The sequence below is a fragment of the Lingula anatina genome, chromosome 9 (genome assembly GCF_051362555.1).
Source record: "Lingula anatina isolate TDL-2025a chromosome 9, LinAna3.0, whole genome shotgun sequence".
Lineage (NCBI taxonomy): Eukaryota > Metazoa > Brachiopoda > Lingulata > Lingulida > Lingulidae > Lingula > Lingula anatina.
Window position 1 is genome coordinate 12910587 of NC_141775.1, and position 20290 is coordinate 12930876.

A 20290-nucleotide genomic window follows, 5' to 3' on the forward strand; every position below is an offset into this window, starting at 1 on the left:
TTCTACTACAGTGAGTTTAATTTTGTCATTTTAATAGCTGTGGTTTGCGTAATAGAGTCGGTTGAGGTATGATGTTTACATTCACAATATATATAAGACATTTATTTTAACAACATGTTGATGCATAAGTGCAATTATAATCATAATTATTACTATTATTATTATTTGTCTTTTTAACTTATGAAATATAATGGATTAAAGAATAGAACACATGTACTGTAGCATACCCATAGAAAATGGTATCAGTTTGTCCGACTTGACCACTTTACCGTCGACATCCAGCCATCTTTCTGGTTTGAACTTGTAAGGATCTTCGAAGTTATTCTCATCGTGGAGAACCCGGTACAAATCTCCCAGTATCACCGTTCCCTTGGGAATGGTGTATCCTGCCAAGTTGGTTGTTTCACTGGTGGCATGGGGCACTCCAAGAGGGACTGATGACATGGAAGAGAAAAAAGAATAAAAATATATATTAGATTAAATGATTTATTTGAATATAGGGATGTTAGTAAAGAAAGTGAAGGAAAAAAGAGTGTTCTTAAAACGAGAGTCTGCATACATGTGCTGAAGTATGTACATGTATATCATGTGACTGGAAAACCACTATCAAAAACGTGACAGGAAATAGGACAAATTCGCGTCCTCTTTTCTTGAATTTCCATTTTAAATCATATATATATATATATATATATATATATATATATATATATATATATATATATATATAATAAAAAGAAAAAAAGAACAGCAACTTTTTTTGCCCCGACCGGTTTCTTTCTTTCTTCAGGGGGTATAAGTGTGGTATATCAGGGGGTATATCAGATTAAAACTCAACCTGGAAAAGGAAATTTCAATAAAGAACAATGGAAAACTCTAAATATACTCAGAAATGACAATGACATAATCATCAAAGAAGCAGACAAAGGCAGTGCTGTAGTGATTATGGATACCGACACTTATACCCCCAGAAGAAAGAAAGAAACCGGTCGGGGCAAAAAAAGTTGCTGTTCTTTTTTTCTTTTTATTATATATAATATTACTCATACAGGAAAAACGTTTTTACTTTTAATATATATATATCCTAAGATCTAATAAACCAACTGGTATATTTGATCTTAGATAGGCCTTTACCTGGCTGTTGTTGTTTGAAATAAATCATTTGTTGGTAGTTAATTTCCGATCTGTAAGGATATAATAGTAATACGATTTTTAACTAAAATTAAGACTAAAATTTACTGACCAACGGTGGACAAACGAAAGACCTCCAGTACGGTTGCTTCCGTGAATGGCATCCTGGCCTTGTCCTCCATCTTGGCAACACGACCTTGACCTATGACCTTAAGTTAAACACATTAAATCTTATCGATCACTTAATTAATACTTTTTAAATAAAAAAACACGTTCATTTTGGAACAAGCATAAAACCGTTGCAGCACAATCAAAATACATGTAAAAAGCCAACTTCTAAACTATTAATATACCAGTCTCACGTGCTCAGTTTTATGACGTTACCTGATCAATTTCCTGTTGCACCCTCTTCTGAGCGTCCGGATGATTTACCATATGAACCAGGGACCATCTCAAAGTATTAGCTGTTGTGTCGGTGCCAGCCAAATAGAGATCAACGATGATGCGAAATACGTTCCATTCTGAAATGTAAGCCCATTGCATGACTGAAAGTGTTTCATATATATTTTACAGCTACCTCGGTAAAACCACATACTGGCTGTTTGCACGTTTGTACATGAACCGGTATATATATGGATAGCCCATTATTGATCAGTACAAGTTACACGATCTATAGATTAGTTAGCATTCGATACTTGCTGGACTAAATGTTTCAAAGACAAATAATAATCCCGTATTCACATTTCATCAATGCAAAGTTAGATTTTTACGTGAACAGATCCTTTTAGAGTAATATACATATACTATACCTGTGTAGACCTCGGGATCTTCCTCCTCCTGGGTAACCTTTATGAAGAGGTCAATGAAGTCCCGGATGTCTTTTGGATCAAAGGACTGGCGGTGTTTTTCGACTTCTTGTCGTATCAAACTATATAGCTTGTCCACAAGGGACATAATCTTCTTCATCTGAAAAAAAGTTATTAAAACTTATACTTTATGACATACTACCCGGAATACGCACACGAGCATCTGACACTTATTATCTGCAAATTGCTCAAATTGCGAATGGAATAATTTGATCATTTAGTAAGTACTAGTAGATTGATAATTATAAAATATGACACGATGAACAAATAGAAAATATTTGGAAATAAATACTATGAAAAAAGCCGTTGGAGAATGTACAAATGTAGGCAGGCTGAAAAAAAGAAACGGATGATAGAATAATGGTAATAAAATTTAAAAGAAATTACCGGCATGATGAACCGTGCCAAGTTGGTAAGGGAGAGTGGCCCTTCGCCAAGTCGCAGTGCCTCCTCTAAAACTGGCAGCATTTCTGGGGTGTCATTATAGTCATATCTGAATGTCATTTGAAAATAAAATAAAAATTCTACATTTTTACTAAAATGCTTTTAAAATGATGCTAAATAAGATATCCGTACGCGGTATTTTGGAAAAATCTATTTCATGAATACGATGGCTGACAGCGACTATATGTAAATTCGTCGCATTTTTACGAGTAGACCCTTGATTCCCATTAAATAAATCTATGACATGTACAAAAAAGGTATGGGTACAGAGGTCTTCGATTACCTTGTTCCAAATACAACGATAGAAATAATGTTGCTGACAGCTTTTCCGATCCTGTCCCTGGGAGAGAAAGCCTTTCCATTTTCATCTTCAATGTTTTGTACCAAGTATCGAGCCTCATCCTGAATTCTTTCTTGTAAACTTTTTCTTCCGAGGCCGAGATCTCGAAGAGACGAGAGCGTGAATCTCCTCAGTTCCTTCCATGCGTGCCCGGTTTTTAAAATGACTCCAGCTCCTGCAGTTTAATTATTGTGTTAAAAGACGTATAGTTATATACCTCCTATAGTAAGTTTCTAAATATTCTTTAACCTTCCACATGTACAGAAGTCTTTACTAAGCCTTCATGTATGTACATCTTTTCATAACTGTCTTTTCCACTGCCTTCAACTTATCCCATCGCTACAGAAGTTACTTCTAATGCTTTCTAAAAGTAATAGCGTACACAAAGATACCAGAGGCTCAGAGAGAGAAAGAGAGAGAAAGAGTACTACATACATGTAGTCCATGTTTAAAGCTACTCTTACAACCGGTCATGCGTGCTTCTACGAGCGGTTTGCGTGCAAAAAAAGGCCAAGTAATAAGATACACGCACGTGGAACGTCCTTTTTTTGGTGGACGCAAACACGACGCAAAGCACGCAGCCCGAAAACTGGCCGGCCAGTTTTTCGCTACGACCTGTCTGCGACAATTAAAACTCCTGGAGCACGCTCCTAGCACGCAAGACAAAAGTAAAGAGTACAGTGAATGATGAAGAGACTCGGTGCTCCATTTTATATCATTTTGATTATCCGTGCGTTCCACCTATTTGACGCACGAGAGTCGTGCTTACCACTTCCGTGCCCATTACATTTCTCTTACGTTTCTCCAAGGAGTTATAACAGAAGGAGATTACACGCGTGGGGGCGGAACCCGTATTACGGTCTCTCATTGGTCGAAATGAATAGAACCCAGAGAACAATGGGTTCCTATCTCTGTTACGCTTTCTGTTACTCTCGTTTAAATCTCGTTTGTCAGAATAGGTGCCTTCGTCTGTCGTTTGGAGAGGACACAAACAGAAACGCAGTCAAAAGTTTCTTAAAATGAGAGAATTACAGAGTGCAGAGGATATAACGTTGGATAAGGTTATCAAAAAACAGGTAAGTGCTTTTAAATGCATAACTACTCGAAATATGAAGATAAATTGCAACTTTTATGGCTTGGGGTCTCACTGTGTAAGTGTCCAGCTCCACGTCGATCTCGCGAGGTGGTGTGTGGAGAATAAATATTGCACGAAAAATATTTCCCACTCATAACAAGTGCTTATAAATATAGTATCAGATGAAGAAAGTTTGGTCTTTATACAGTTGCAATTGTTTAGTTATTTGTGGCAAAAGCATAGAATAAAACTTAGGTGCACTTTCAGTAGCCGAATAACAAGCAGATGCATAAGCCGCCATCTTGTTTATGTTTCGAAAACAAATAACTCCAAAGGACATTTTCCTCCTACTTTTTGATACTTGTGTCACATGACAGTCATAAAATTTAACTAATTGGTGTGTGTGCAATACATTTTCTTGAGCAGTATTGTTGTTCTTTTCGATTTTACATGTGGTCTAGCTTGAATACGACAAGGGACAATTTTCACCAGTCCAGATCAAAAAGTGTTACGCTTGTTACGGCCAAAAGCCTGAACGTTTTTTGCACTTTTCAAATGCGTGATTATAAAAGATTTTGGTGTATTTAGATTCTTGAACATCTTGGTCGTGGCTTGGTATATATTGCATGGGTATTGCTCCAATATTTCTTGAAAAAAATAACCTGTTTTGTTCAGAATACCAATTTTTTACTTTAGTGTTATGGGTAAATGTACCATTTTTGCCTTTACCTTTTTCGTGTTTAAAACTAAGAAGACTTATCATAACAGTTGGTCATCATTTTTCTTCTCACCATGGTGGGTGGCTTTGGAGTGGTAACTTTGTTGTTAAAGCAAGGTGCTCAGTTATTTTGACTGGAAAAGTTTTGCCTCCACTCAGCATTTTCCATCATGGCGGTCTAACGGGAAGTTTGACTTCACAGTGTCTTTGGTATAGTTATTTTAAACTTATTTAGTCTTCTTTTTACATATATATGTTTTAATTCATATTAAACCTATGAAAAAAGAACACACATGAATCCTGGTGCTTCTGAATTTAAAGTCTTAAGGCTGTAGGCTCCACCAATTACTTTACCTGTTATCTCACTACACATCTCCCTTTGAGTCAAGGTGTGTAAGACACCTCTATAATTAAGGAGTACTTGCTTCTCTACTTTAATTATACTTCACTACTTTGGCATGTTAGGTGGCAAGCTTGGATGTTTCAGTTCATTTTAAGAAAGAAGCTTTGCCTTGGTGGTTACAAAAGAATAGAACTCTGTTAAGGTTTATTCATTACTTGAAAGTAAATATTTCATCTTGTAGTGTTGAAACAGAAATTCTCTCAAAATTGATAATGAATTTTACATGCATATCTTAACACTACTCAAGTTTTTTTTCTTCTATTATAGATATGGGAGAAGGCTGCATTGAATATATGAATTATGGTCAGGCTGGAAAAAATTTAAAAATGTCAATGAAAAAAGGAAGTCAGCGTGTCTGGGGTAAGTTACTTTTGTCATAATGCCTAAGATGCATTAAACATTCACTAACAACAGTACCCTTTTTAATTTTTTTCAAAATACGACAACCTTGGGCATTTTCCTTTTAGCAACCAGCCTCTCTGAAATCCCCTTTTTGTCCTGTCAGAAGAGTAGGAACCAGGGCAGATTTAAATAATTTCTTGTAATAAGTACAATTTCTTTCAATTTCTTGGGGTTATCAGCTTGTGATCATGAATCTTGATATTCTACATAAATTTAGTTGTAAATTGTTCATTTATGTGGTGAACATTATTTCAGTCAAGTCATAACAAGACACATTAAACTTCACTGCGTAATTCCATAATGTCTACATGGATACTAGTAGTTCATAATGCTATTATTATGTTTTTTTTTTTTTTTTTCTAACCTACAGGTTTCTCTCTTTTCTGAGTGGCATGGCATTGGCAGGCAGAAGAAAAGGCCCTGAAGAAATTCTCACTTGAGTTGTCCTTTTTGGAGAAGAAACTGGATAAGACTGGCCAACAGAGATTGCATTAAATTAATAGTGCTCCTTCATGACATTTTAAAATATTTTCAGTCACCTAACTGACTCTATACATTTCAAAAGTTGACATAAATTTTATGTTACTGTCACATGGAAAAAAATTCAAAACCTATATATAATATGTTGAGTGCCATGGTATAAAAGTCTACTTGATTGCCAGTAAAATTTGGACTGTTTCAGTGAAATTTCTTTAAACCAGTCACTTACTGGCCCAGTTAATTTTTTCAGCTGTAACATGTACTCCAGTTCATTTTATAAATGTCCTTACTAGGTGTTGTCAGATTTATAATAACCTTTTGAAAATCCCATGTTTTTTATCCTATTTGTAAGAATTAGCCACTTTATCTTCTAGGTTTTTTTTCATTCAGCCCATTAGATTCTCAGACCTTGCTGGCCTGTGAGTGGAATAGTATCTGGCACAGACTGGTATCAGCAAGTCAGATAAAAAAGAATGTAATTATTTCTATTTGCACGGTTGAAAAAAATTCCATCATAGACTGCATAAAACTGGAAAACTGTAGCAACTTAATCATTCTTATGACTTCATTAATTACTGCTTATGTTTAAAATTTTGTTTTTGTTCTTCTATTGATGTAATAAAATGGTTTTACTCACAGATGCTACTATCATGATGCTTGAGTATAGAGTTGACTTAAAAGATATTTTAAGTTAATATAGTAAATAATAGTTTGAAATTCAAAATTCTCATCTTTATTTGTTTCACTTTAAAGAGCTCAGTTAATACTAAAATTTCTGATATATTTTGTACGTAAATATATTTATGAATGAATAAAAATTACTCTTAATGTTTAGCACTGTGCACTTGTTTACCGACAAATAAGAAGTGTTAGAAAATAAAAAGGGAGATTTCCAAGATAAAGAAACTTGTAACGAGTATTTAGTAAACTGACATGTCGTGGCATTGCCTCAACCTTTGATTAAAATTTCACTTTAATGCATTATGATATTAAAATTATACCGAGTGAGAGAAAAAAATACTTAAAGAAATTTAAAACCAGTCACAAAGCTTAGGCACTGTCTCAATATATATGTTTATGGGGCCAAAGGGCAGGGGGTCCAAACGTTTATGTATTAATATTATGCCCTTTGGCAGTGAGGACAGAGTTCACTTGAATGTCATTTTCACAAACCACAGTTGGGACGTTTTCTTTTGACTTATCCTTGGTGATTTTTCACTGTGTTGTGCAAAAGAAAAGCCATCTATCACCGACTCAAAAAAAACTCATGGCGACCATCCTCAGTCACCACCTTATAATCGCTTTCTATGATATCGTTCCCTCCCAGCACATCGTCCAAATAACTACCTGTGAAAAAAATCGTCAGCATACAGCGCCGCTTTGACACTACTGATCTCGAATTCTAACGCGAAATAACGCATATAAAATCAATCTCCAAGCGGAGGAGAGCGACCCAGACGAAACATTGAGACAGGAGGCCCCCCCGTAGCTAGCTCCGCCCACCGTAACAGACATCGAACAACAGAGAGGCTTGCGTGTAATCTCCTTCTGTTATAACTCCTTGGTTTCTCTTACTTCGTAAGTACGATTTCCGAAAACGTACTGTAACTGACAAGTAGCATAATTGTAGTATCGGTGTTGATGGTTTTTAGTTTTTGCCCAGCACGTGCCATGTTAACTTTTTTAGACATTCTCGCAACGAGTTTCACGTTGTTTCCAGTTGAAAGTTGATGTAAGTTGATTTAAGTAGATGAAACTTGATGTAACTGATACAAGACGATACACAGAACCAGCTGATGTTACCAGTTGATGTTATATATCGTTGACAGTTGAATAAAATTGATCGACACCCGCAACACGTACGCTTCACTCGCAATACACGTACGATTATCTCACTCACTGTGTGCGACACAAGTAGGCCTACAGATCGTACGTGCTCCGTACTTCTTCCTACTTCCAAAAAGGTGTACAGACCACTTGCGGGCCCCACGTTTAGAGCACGAAACACCTACTCATAAAGTATTTACTACTTACGTCCGCTGCGATTTAATTTTCATCCTGCGACAACGCTACGCCTGACAAGAACTCCTAGGACGCCGACCTCTAAGCACGCACGACGGGTTGTAAGACAGCCTTAAGATAATTTAAGGCCCTTTTCACGAACCACCCTGAACATCATCAAGCAGTGGAGATTAATCAGATAATCTAGGCCTACATAGTGAAAAGTTTACATAACCTACATACGTGAATATGAGATATAGGGTCATGGGTAAACTTTTCAAACAAAATATGGCATTTGAATTCGATAAGATTGGCGATTTCAGGAAGAAAATATTCAGTTCCTCCCCCCCCCCCCCCCCCCGGCCCTCTCTCCGTCTTCTCCCTCCTTGTGTCTTTGCTTACCCCACTCCCCTTCCCCCCCCCCCCCCCCCCCCCACACACACACACACACAATGTGCGACCATATAGAGGTACAGTGCCGCCGGAATCTCCCCTTACTTACCCTCCGGGTCGCTGCGGGTTGTACGGACGGCCTGGCTCGGTAACTATGGAAATAACATTGTCATCCATACGCTGTTTGGTTTCTGTTAACAATAGTTCCATACCCTGCCCGTCGGGCAATTATCGTGACAAACTTTCTGCTAACAAAAAAGCCTAACCCTAGCTCGCTGAGATAAAGAGCGAAGGTGAGCGTGGTCGCAATTAAGTGTTCGTCCAAGCGTTAATTGACCTTTAATGCGCGGTGGCTTCACTCTACTTTGATCACTCTACTCTGATACGGAGATTTTAAGTATAAGAACTTGCCAACAGTGATTTTTAAAAGTCGCTTTACCAAAAAGATTCGGTGATGACAGCAATTTTCGTGTACATTGTAGCTATGAATTGATTGAATTTACGTAGAGTTTAATAAATGAATTTATGAATTTATTAAAGATCAAATAAAACACTACTTGTACATGTAATATTTATTAGGCTTCAAACTGTCTTTCCTATATACATATTATTAACAAGATTGAAATTTATTTTTATAGTATGTCCTTATATTTCTATTAGTTTTGTTCATGTACGTGAACTTGCATATACGATAATTGCATTTATTAATTTAAAAAAACTCGAAATTACCGTCTTTTCCAACTATTTCCCTTATGAAATATATCCAAGTAGGCCTAGCGCTGACAGTATCTGCGTTCTTCATGAAAGCCTCTTGGATCAGCTCATAAGTCCCCAGCATTATCATGTGCTGTTCACCAAATTTAACGTGCATGATATCTCCGTATGTATCGTACCATGGAAGAAGATCCGTAGGTTGTCTTCTCCTACCGCTGATCATCATCTGTGGGAGACATCCCACCACGGGGAAACAAACAGGTCCGGGCGGCCAGTTCACCCGAGGATTCCTCGACGACAGCATCCACAGACTTAACAACAACACTGCTACGAATATCAAAACAGTCGGCTGAGCAGCAGTTGAGAAAAACTCCATAATACCCTGTACGGCGTTGGCCATTTTGAGCTTAGCGTGTTGATGACGCAAAATATTTGAAAGTTACAATTTCTACACCAGCGCAATGTGAGAACCAGTATGACGGTAGTGATATATATATAGCGGTATAACCCCTGAAAGTCAACACGGCTCAAGGTCAATTCATGCGCCATTTAACCCGATAGTAGCGCCAGCGTGTGCACGTGTACACATTTGTATGATCAGAAAAGGGGACTCTTCCCCACCCATACAGCACACCTTGCTTTGTGTGGTAGGTACGGCATAATTAAAGGGAATAATAGTGGCAAAGTTTTTCAGGCCTTCACTACTGTCACTGGGAGTACACATGTACAGTGTATATCAACATTCAACCAGAAACCTAGCTGTGTCATGTCTGCCTGCAGTTAAAAGTCAAAAACTGGGTCGATGTATTAAAAGGTACTGTCGCACTCAAACGTGTGAGGAAAATTACCCAAACAAGGACGTCCAAACGCAAAGGGTGCGTTCGGCCTTCGTTGTATACATCCTTTCATACGCGGGGGAGATGAAATGTTTTGATAAGCTTCAAAAACAAACTCATGCGCTGTTTATAGCTATACGTTTATTCTCATACGCTGAAAAAAGCGTATAATCAGTTTTACATACGATACTCATACGTATATACACTGTATACCTCTGTACACTGTATACCTCTGTAGTTGGCATGAGCACTATTACTTGTGACGTGTACAGTTCTTGGAGCGATCAAACTTTCCCCGCCTCATTAGAAGAATAATCCTTTCAGGCTTATTGCAGAAAAGGATCTTCATCCGCCTCAATGCATGTATCTACGGTTTTCAAAACACGAATCTATCAATGTATACCAGGGCCGTAGCCTCCGGGGGGGCAGGGGGGGCAGCTGCATTTTGCTCAGGCTACGGCCCTGTATACTTTAGACACTCAAACAACTGCACGACGTTCTTTATAGCGATACATGAAAAACATTATTGCCAAGAGGAAAGGCACGGAAACCATTTCGAGACTAAACGAAGTATTTTAGTTTAGATACCGTCAGTCTGACAGTCACGTGTCAGACTCGGATTATCTGATGTATTTATACAGATAATGTTGTCCATGTACAAGTAGTAACCGGTACATTCATAGTAAGGGACAGTGTATCTCCGTTCTAGCGTCTAACAGCGCACACGTTGTAGGGGTACGGCGTGAAAGTGAACGTGTTGAGGCCTTCCACTCCATCGGGTGGTTTCTCGCCTTCTGGTACTTTGAAGGTAAAATTCTGAAGCAACGTCGTGAAGAAAATGAACGATTCCATTTCCGCCAGTCCCTTGCCCAGGCAAATACGGGGTCCTGAAATAAATAAATAAATGAATAAAGCAGGAGCATTTAAAATGAATTGAAAAATAAAAATGAAATAAATAATATAGATCTTTAGTACTTTTATGTAAATCTATCCTTGGTTTACTTAGTCCGAATGTGGCATGATCTGAATCGAACTAAGTACCTTCTACTACAGTGAGTTTAATTATGTCATTTTAATAGCTGTGGTTTGCGTAATAGAGTCGGTTGAGGTATGATGCTTACATTCACAATATAGGCTACATGTACATGTATATAAGATCGCATTCACAACGAGTTGAGCCAGGCTTTACAAATCCTGGGAACTAAATATGGCGGTCGTACATGAAAGAAAAACCGCCTAATCTCTCCGCCTCTCACACGTCTCCCCACACGTCGTCCCTGCGGGGCGGGGGGGGGGGGGGGGGGCAGTCATTAAATCTCGGCTCCATTGGGACGACACATGGGGAGGCGTGTGAGAGACGGAGAGACTATTAAAAGATAAGGCGGTTTTTCTTTCATGTACGTCCACCATATTTAGTCCCCAGGATTTGTAAAGCCTGGCTCAACTCGTTGTGAATGCGATCTAAGACATTTGTTTTAACAACTTGTTGATGCATAAGTGCAATCATAATCATTATTATTACTATTATTATTATTTGTCTTTTTAACTTACGAGATATAATGGATTTAAGAATAGAACACATGTACTGTAGCATACCCATAGAAAACGCTATCATTTTGTCCGACTTGACCACTTTACCGTCGCCATCCAGCCATCTTTCTGGTTTGAACTTGTAAGGATCTTCGAAGTTATTCTTATCGTGGAGAACCCGGTACAAATCTCCCACTATTATCGTTCCCTTGGGAATGGTGTATCCTGCCAAGTTGGTTGTTTCACTGGTGGCATGGGGCCCACCTAACGGAACTGTTGACATGGAGGAAAACAGCTATCATATATTAAGCTGGCATAATTGACTGATGGGGTAGTGGGGGAGTGGGGGGGGGGAGGGATATATATTAATTATATCAATTTCCATTGTCCTGAGTGTTCTTAAACGAGTGTCTGCATACATGTACTAAAGTACGTATGTTAAGATACTTCATGGTATATTACCACTTCATGGGATAAATGCTCTGATTTTTCAGTCAAATCGACTTCATAGGATAAAATGCGACTTCATCTCCACATAAGATATTGTCTGCGACTTCATGGGATAATGATTAAAAAGTACCTGTTGTTGGCCAAACGCTATGAGAGAGAACGTTTTTGTACTGTAAATATTATCCAAAATAGGTAAACTGTACGTTTCAATTTACTTGTATGACTGAATAGGGTTTCTTAAGTGGTATTGGATGCATGTTTTGAGTTATTTGAAAATACACAGGCATATGTAGGTGAGAATCAAGTATTTCTAAAAATCAGTACATTATGGGAGATTGTGGTCAGCGTTGACAAAAATGGGGTCCAGACCCCCTGGGCCCTCCCTTCCCAGATCCGCTTGATGCATAAAACTAATGGATCAGGTAAACCAGGCTATGAAAACAAAATTTACGCCTAGGTTACTGGATTATAAGATGGATAAATATATAAATAGGAATCAATTATTAAAGATAAATAAATAGATAATAGTGTTGAAAAAGAAGCAGAGAAGGTCGTGTATATAATTGTGCTCTACAATTATCTTGATCTAGTCGCGTCCCACTCTGAAAAGACTAATTTTTCCATGAGGAAAGACACGCGCAAGTGTAATGATTTACGTCGGCGTTCGGAGGAGGGAGGGGGTAGGCTTACTTGTTGTTTAGCAGCCTAATTAACGTAGTTGATCTGCGAGATCAACAGGCTTGTAGATTGATATTTATTCAGAATTGTGGTTGATTGTAATTTTTACATCGTAATTTCTGCTATCTACCCGTAGATCTTTAGTAGTGGGACTTTGCAGTCCTTGGGGGGGGGGGATATTTTTTATATCGTTGTTACTGGCATCCTCTATCCATTAAAGTGAGGAACACGAGACGTTGGGGATATTTAAACTTGCCATTAGGAATGTGCACGTGTCTTTTGGATTTTTGGTGACTTTGGTGACCGAGGGGTGGTTGATTATTACCTTTAAATTGTATTTTCTGCTATATACCCATAAGTCTTTAGGTTGAGGAAACTAAAATGTCGGGGTGTGCATAGGCAGTTTTTTTTTTTTTTTTTTTTTTTTTTTTTTTGTGACCTTGGGTGTGGCTGTCCTTGGGGATATTGCACATATATATATTACCGTAATTTATTTCATCTCCCCCTAGACCATTCGAATTAGGAACATGAGTCTTTGGTGAATGGGTGTGCTACATTAGTGTGACTTGGGGTGTGGCCGTCCCTAGGGGGTGGGGTGATTAGTGGTTTGTCAGGCAATGAAGCTGATTCCATAGACTGCACTTAAGATTCCTTGCAGAGTTGGACCGACCCAGCTAGTACTATGTGTGAATCTGATGGCGGTCTTAATTAAAACCCATTCAAGACCCCATACTCTCAGGAATCCTAGGGTCCAAGTCCCATTGTTCTTTAACATAAAACACACATGTTAATTACTGCTCTTGGGTAATAAACATTTTTTTGTGTTAAGACACAAGAGCAGTTAAACGCTAGGATTCCTGATCGAGTGTGTGGGGCCTTGAATTAGTTTTTAATTGGATTCCCTTACCTATATTTATGCATATGGCTGGAACTCCATTTAGTTCTGCATGTGCTTCTGCTGTTCTCTTCATTTCTCAAGGACCCATGCACATTCATTAAAATGACTGGTTCATCAATTTCCGTTTCATGTTCCTTAAAATTTAAGGGTACAGATGGCAGAAATAAAGTTGTGAAAAATAGAATCAACCACCCCCCGGGATAGCCACACCTGAAATATCATACTAACATTCCCGGAAACCTATGCATATCCTCAATAGTAAACTTAACAGCCAGGAAGGTTTCATGTTCCCAACTGTAATGGCGTAAGGGTAGAAGCATGAATAACGATGTAAAATTTAAAATCAACCTCCCCAGGAACGGCCACACCCAAATGTCACAAAAACCCAGAAGTACCCATACACATCCCCAAAGACAGATTTTTCAATCCCCATAGCCTTACGTTCCCAGCTTTATTGGTCTAAGGGTAGATAGCAGGAATTACAATGTCAATTAGACTCAACCGCCCCCAGGACCACAACCACCCCCCCCCCCAAAAAAAAAAAAAATCCGAAGTGCCCTTCCACATTCAAAATGGTATGTACCCACGTTTCATGTTCCTAGTATAAAATACGATGTAAAAATTAGAATAGACCACCCCCAGGGTCGACCACACCCCAAGTCACAATTGAATTCCGAAGAGCCTTAGCAGATCCCTATAATGATAGGTTTATTAATCCCGACGGATCAAGTTCCTAACTATGATGGTTTTTAGAAAGTAACAATGTTAAATAGATTATGCATGTATATAATAAATTGTCCACCACAGGGAAAGTTTGACCAATATAACCGTACCTAGCCGAGACAACCCTGTCCCCATTCCAATTCTACCTCTATAGAACTTCACATTAGCTATTTATTGAATAAGAAAAAATTCTGGTTGCAAAATGCGTTCCGGTTGAAAAATTCGTTTTCACGATTTCCTTTGGTTGCAAAATGCGTTGCAGTTGCAAAATGCGGCTCTACACCAGTTTTATGAATCCCCAGCATTTCATTCTCCCAAACAACTATCTGGACAGTTGACCGTTTCAAGTCATTCAGATTTCAGACTTTCCGACCTTAAGCGTTTTCATTAAGTATGTAGGCCAGGAGGTCAATCTTTTTAAACGATCGAGGTATATTCGAAACATTTATGTTGCATATCAATAGAAAAGCCTATTTTGACAGCTTGTTATTGCAAGTCATAACATTTATGACATAGTTACAAAAGAGATACTTCTATAACACGAATAATGGAATAGACGGTTTGTTAAAGATATTAATGTGCACCTAGTGTGGAGCAAAATTAAAAACTCTCTGCCTAGTAGAGTTCTCAACCTACAGTGGAAAGACATACATTCTTGCTACTGTGTACTAGCCACATCTATAAACCTGCGCCGTCAATCAAATCACACATGGTCAGTTTTATGCCCTAGTTTAAAGGCAAGGAATGTGTTTATTTATACTCTTCATTTGTCTTATACATCTAGTGCCTTAGACCCGCCATGATTCAACGTCCAAATATTATCAGTTTTGAATCGTCCTGAAATCTGAAAAAATCTCAAAACTAAATGGGTAAAACAAAAAACTAGCTTTATACCGGAACTCTTGAAATAAAGTACATTAATTATAGAAGTTAATCTCACGGGTATCTACGAGAACATCTGAAAATAACAGCTTCATTTAACTCCAACGAAATAAAATACGCACCATCATGTGAGTGAGTAATGTTACTTCCCCCCCCCCCACACACACACACATACACACACACACACCCATTGCAAATACACGCGTCACTCTCGAAATCATGGTCTAGAATGAAACATCATATCGACCTTTACGCCTAATTTCCACATCCAACCAGAACTGAAACATGTTTGGATACAATGTCCCATGAAGTGGTAATATACTACGAAGTCTCCTAAGGGTCCTTATTTTTTAACCAATGAAGTCAATTTCTATCACGAAGTAGTAATTCTTATCCTATAATATACTATGTGACTGGAAAACCACTATCAAAAACGGGACAGGAAATAGGACAAACTCGCGTCCTCTTTTGTTGAATTTCCATTTTAAATCATATATATATAGCATTGGTCAAAAAGGTTGTCCCACCCCATTTCCATGTACTTTTATTTACAAATGATCACCTCATTGCTATGAACTGTTAGAAATAGTGCTTTTTATTACGGATACCGTGTCTAACATGATTAATGGTTTAAAAAAATACAAAATAGTGGTGAAAATATACACATTTTATACCATTTAGTAAAATTTATAAGAGGTACCCCCTCAAATCGACTGTTTCACTGTGACTTCTACAGATGTAAAGAAATGTCTATAAAATTGAAAAGGCGCCATCAAATGTCACCAAATTCGCACACAATTAGCATTAGGGTGTTCTCATTAAAGATCACGTGCCTAACAACGTGTGCGTCTACCGCGTACTGCAATTATCTCCTGTAGACGGCGCGACAAGCCTTCAACATGGGCAACAAGTCTGTTATGTGGGATATTGTCCCATTCATCCTAAAGAGCGTGGCGGAATTGGTCAAGATTATTTAGGAATTGGTTCTCCTCTGCAGTGCACATTCCAATTTATGCCACAGGTGCTCAGCAGGATTAATATCAGGACTCAAAAGCATTGTCCCATCCTCAGAGCCCTGTGTTTGTGCAACAAACCGTTTGCCAGACGAGAGCTGTGAGCAAGTGCGTCGTCACAATGAAGCCAGTAGTATCCCTGAAGTCACCTCTTGCAAATGGAGTGAGATTTCTGTTGAGAATGTTACATCAAAATGCCCCTGTTACGTTTTGTTCCAAAAGGAACAATGTACTAATACCATGGGCTTGGAATGTTCTCCAAATGCGGATTGATCTAACACCTCAGGCGATATTATCCTGCACACACCCTTCCAAGAGGCATTTTTTAACATGTCTATGGACCCACTTTGACCATCGATGGGATACATCTTCAAGTACTGACTTTGGGGTTAACTCCAGGCTTTATCATGACTGCACACTTGCTCACACCTCTCGCCTGGCAACTGTTTATTGAAGAAACATAATGGTCTAAGGATGGAACCACCATCTTTGAGCCCTGATATCAAACTTACTAATCAACTGTGACATGTATTGGAGTGTGCAATGCAAAGGAGAACTAACCCCATAAAAACGTGTGCCAACTCCCCCAACCTGTTTAAGAAGAATGGGACAATATCCTACAAAACAGAATTGTCGCGCCGTCTACAGGAAATAATTGCAGTACGCGGTAGACGCACACGCTGTTAGGCACGTGATCTTTAATGAGAACACCCTAATGCAAATTGTGTGCGAATTTGGTGACATTTGATGGCGTCTTTTCAATTTTATAGACATTTCTTTACATCTTTAGAAGTCACAGTGAAACAGTCGATTTGAGGGGGTACCTCTTATAAATTTTACTAAATGGTATAAAATATGTATATTTTCACCACTATTTTGTATTTTTTAAACCATTAATCATGTTAGACACGGTATACGTAATAAAAAGCACTATTTCTAACAATTAACAGCTGTTAGGTGATCATTTGTAAATAAAAGTACATGGAAATGGGGGTGGGACAACCTTTTTGACCAATGCTATATATATATATATATATCCTAAGATCTAATAAACCAACTGGTATATTTGATCTTTAAAATATACCTGGCTGTTGTTATTTGAAATGAATCATATGTTGGTAGTTATTTCCGAACTGTAAGGTTATAATACGATTTTTAACTAAAATTGAGACTAAAATTTACTGACCAACGGTGGACAAACGAAAGACCTCCAGTACGGTTGCTTCCGTGAATGGCATCCTGGCCTTGTCTTCCATCTTGGCAACACGACCTTGACCTATGACCTTAAGTTAAACACATTAAATCTTATCGATCACTTAATTAAAATTTTTAAATAAAAAAGCACGTTCATTTTGGAACATGTTTTTTTCACAAGCATAAAACCGTTGCAGCACAATCAAAATACATGTAAAAAGCCAACTTCTAAACTATTAATATACCAGTCTCACGTGCTCAGTTTTATGACGTTACCTGATCAATTTCCTGTTGCACCCTCTTCTGAGCGTCCGGATGATTTACCATATGAACCAGGGACCATCTCAAAGTATTAGCTGTTGTGTCGGTGCCAGCCAAATAGAGATCAACGATGATGCGAAATACGTTCCATTCTGAAATTTAAGCCCACTGCATGACTTAAAGTGTTTCATATATATTTTACAGCTACCTCGGTGAAACCACATACTGGTTTTTTGCACGTTTGTACATGTACCGGTATATATATGGATAGCCCATCATTGATCAGTCCAAGTTTACACGATCTATAGATTAGTTAGCACTTGATACTTGCTGGGTTTAATTTTTCAAACACAAATAATAATCCCATATTCGCATTTCATCAATGCAAGGTTAGATTTTTACGTGAACAGGTCCTTTAAGAGTAATATACATATACTGTACCTGTGTAGACCTCGGGATCTTCCTCCTCTTGTGTGACATTTATGAAGAGGTCAATGAAGTCCCGGATGTCAGTTGGATCAAAGGACTGGCGGTGTTTTTCGACTTCTTGTCGTATCAAACTATATAGCTTGTCCACAAGGGCGATCATCTTCTTCATCTGAAAAAAAGTTATTAAAACTTATACTTTATGGCATACCACCGGGAAAACGCACACGTGCATCTGACACTTTTTATCTACATATTGCTCAAATTGCGAGTGGAATAATTTGATCCTTTAGTAAGTACTAGTAAACTGATAATTATAAAATATAACACGAGGAACAAATGGAAAATACAGTATTTGGAAATTGATACTACGAAAAAGCTTTTGGAGAATGTACAAATGTAAAAGGCTTAAAAAAGAAACGGGTGAACTAATAATGGTAATAGAATTTAAAAGAAATTACCGGCATGATGAACCGTGCCAAGTTGGTAAGTAAGACTGGCCCTTCGCCAAGTCGCAGTACCTCCTCTAGAACTGGCAGCATTTCTGGGGTGTCATTATAGTCATATCTGAAAGTCATTTGAAAATAAAATAAAAATGCTACATTTTTACTAAAATGCTTAATGATGCTAAATTAGATGTCCGTACGCGGTATTTTGGAAAAATCAATTTCATGAATACGATGGCTAACAGCGACTAAATGTAAATTCGTCGAATTTTTACGAGTAGCCCCTTAATTCCCATCAATTAATTTTATGACAAGTACAAAAAAGTTATGGGTACAGTGGTCTATAATTACCTTGTTCCAAATACAACGATAGAAATAATGTTGCTGACAGCTTTTCCAATCCTTTCTCTGGGAGAGAAAGCCTTTCCATTTTCATTTTCAATGTTTTGCACCAAATATCTTGCCTCATCCTGAATTCTTTCTTGTAAACTTTTTCTTCCGAGGCCGAGATCTCGAAGAGACGAGAGCGTGAATCTCCTCAGTTCCTTCCATGCCTTCCCGGATTTAAATAAAACTCCAGCTCCTGCAGTTTAAGCATTGTGTTAAAAGACGAATAGGTATATACCTCCTACAGAAAGTTTCTAAATATCTTTACTTCCAAATACATGTACAAATGTCTTTACTACATGTATGTACGTTTTTTCTTTAAAGACCCGCCTAAAATACCTGTGCCTTTTCTCCTGCCTTCAACTTATCCCAGCGCTACAGCCAATAGGGGTTACTTCTAATGCTTTCTACATGTACTCAGTAACAGTAATGGCGTACACAAAGATACTAAAAGGCCCAGAGAGAGAGAGAGAGAGAGAGAGAGAGAGAGAGAGATGACGGATCGTGTGTAAATACATGCACTATTACTACACAGTTCATGTTTAAGATAATTTAATGCCCTTTTTACGAACCACCCTGAACCTCATCAAGCAGCGGAGATTTATCAGATAATCTAAACAGTGAAAAACTAAGTCGGTTGTGTTTGTGGCAGACCCAAGTTAACATAACCTACATACGTGAATATGAGACATAAGGTCATGGGTTAACTTTCCAAACAACAAATAGCATTTGAATTCGATACGAATGGTGAGTTCAGGAGGATCAACTTTCAATTTACCCCCTACCCCTCTTTTTTTTTTTTACCTCCGTGGGTCTTTTTCCCTCACACACGCGCGCACGTACAAACACACACGATTTCCACAATCCTGGATATAGCAATGTGCGACCATATACCGGGGGTAGAGGTACGTGAATTTGCATATACGATAATTGCATTCATTTATTTAAAAACTCGTAATTACCGTCTTTTCCAACTATTTGTCTTAAGAAATAGATCCAAGTAGGTCTGGCGCTGACAGTATCTGCGTTCTTCACGAAAGCCTCTTGGATCAGCTCATAAGTCCCCAGCATTATCATGTGCTGTTCACCAAATTTAACGTGCATGATATCTCCGTATGTATCATACCATGGAAGAAGATCTGTCGGTTGTCTTCTCCTACCGCTGATCATCATCTGTGGGAGACATCCCACTACGGGGAAACAGACAGGTCCGGGCGGCCATTTCACCCGAGGATTCCTCAACGACAGCATCCACAGACTTAACAACAACACTGCTACGAATATCAAAACAGTCGGCTGAGCAGCAGTTGAGAAAAACTCCATAACACCATGTACGGCGTTGGCCATATTGAGCTTAGCGTGTTGATGACGCAAAATATTTGAAAGTTACAATTTCTATACCAGCACAAAGTGAGAAACAGTATGACGGTAACAATACATATAGCGGCCTAACCCCTGAAAGTCAACACGGCTCAAGGCCAATTCATGCTCCATTTAACCCGCTAGTAGTGCCAGCGTGTGCACGTGTACATACATGTATGATCATAGCAAACCTCAAAGGGGTTGCACTGAAAGTCTAAACAAAACAGTTTGTGTACAGGG

The 20290-nt window shown here is 38.3% G+C and overlaps 2 protein-coding genes and 1 long non-coding RNA gene across 3 annotated transcripts in view; 1 reads left to right on the forward strand and 2 right to left on the reverse strand.

Moving 5' to 3' along the window:
• Positions 1-9469, reverse strand: part of LOC106159172 (cytochrome P450 2J6) — a 10318-nt gene extending 849 nt beyond the window's left edge. The window contains exons 1-7 of the mRNA XM_086995011.1: positions 8980-9469; positions 2722-2953; positions 2382-2487; positions 1938-2094; positions 1513-1649; positions 1241-1337; positions 228-434 (exon numbers count right to left, since the gene is read on the reverse strand). Coding sequence (XP_086851137.1) covers positions 228-434; positions 1241-1337; positions 1513-1649; positions 1938-2094; positions 2382-2487; positions 2722-2953; positions 8980-9364 — 1321 coding nt within the window. The 5' untranslated portion in view covers positions 9365-9469. The remainder of the gene's footprint in view (positions 1-227; positions 435-1240; positions 1338-1512; positions 1650-1937; positions 2095-2381; positions 2488-2721; positions 2954-8979) is intronic.
• LOC106163412 (uncharacterized) lies at positions 3604-6692 on the forward strand. The gene is made up of 3 exons (XR_015330999.1): positions 3604-3854; positions 5242-5334; positions 5747-6692. It is a non-coding gene; the product is annotated as an uncharacterized LOC106163412 (long non-coding RNA).
• A 454-nt stretch (positions 9470-9923) lies between the features above and the next one.
• LOC106159280 (cytochrome P450 2J6-like) lies at positions 9924-20215 on the reverse strand. Its single transcript, XM_086995013.1, has 8 exons — positions 19651-20215; positions 18653-18884; positions 18317-18422; positions 17871-18027; positions 17445-17581; positions 17161-17257; positions 11397-11603; positions 9924-10687 (listed from the first exon to the last, which is right to left on the reverse strand). The coding sequence occupies exons 1-8, from the start codon at positions 20033-20035 to the stop codon at positions 10506-10508; spliced, it is 1503 nt and encodes a 500-aa protein (XP_086851139.1). The 5' UTR covers positions 20036-20215; the 3' UTR covers positions 9924-10505.
• Positions 20216-20290: the final 75 nt, after the last annotated feature.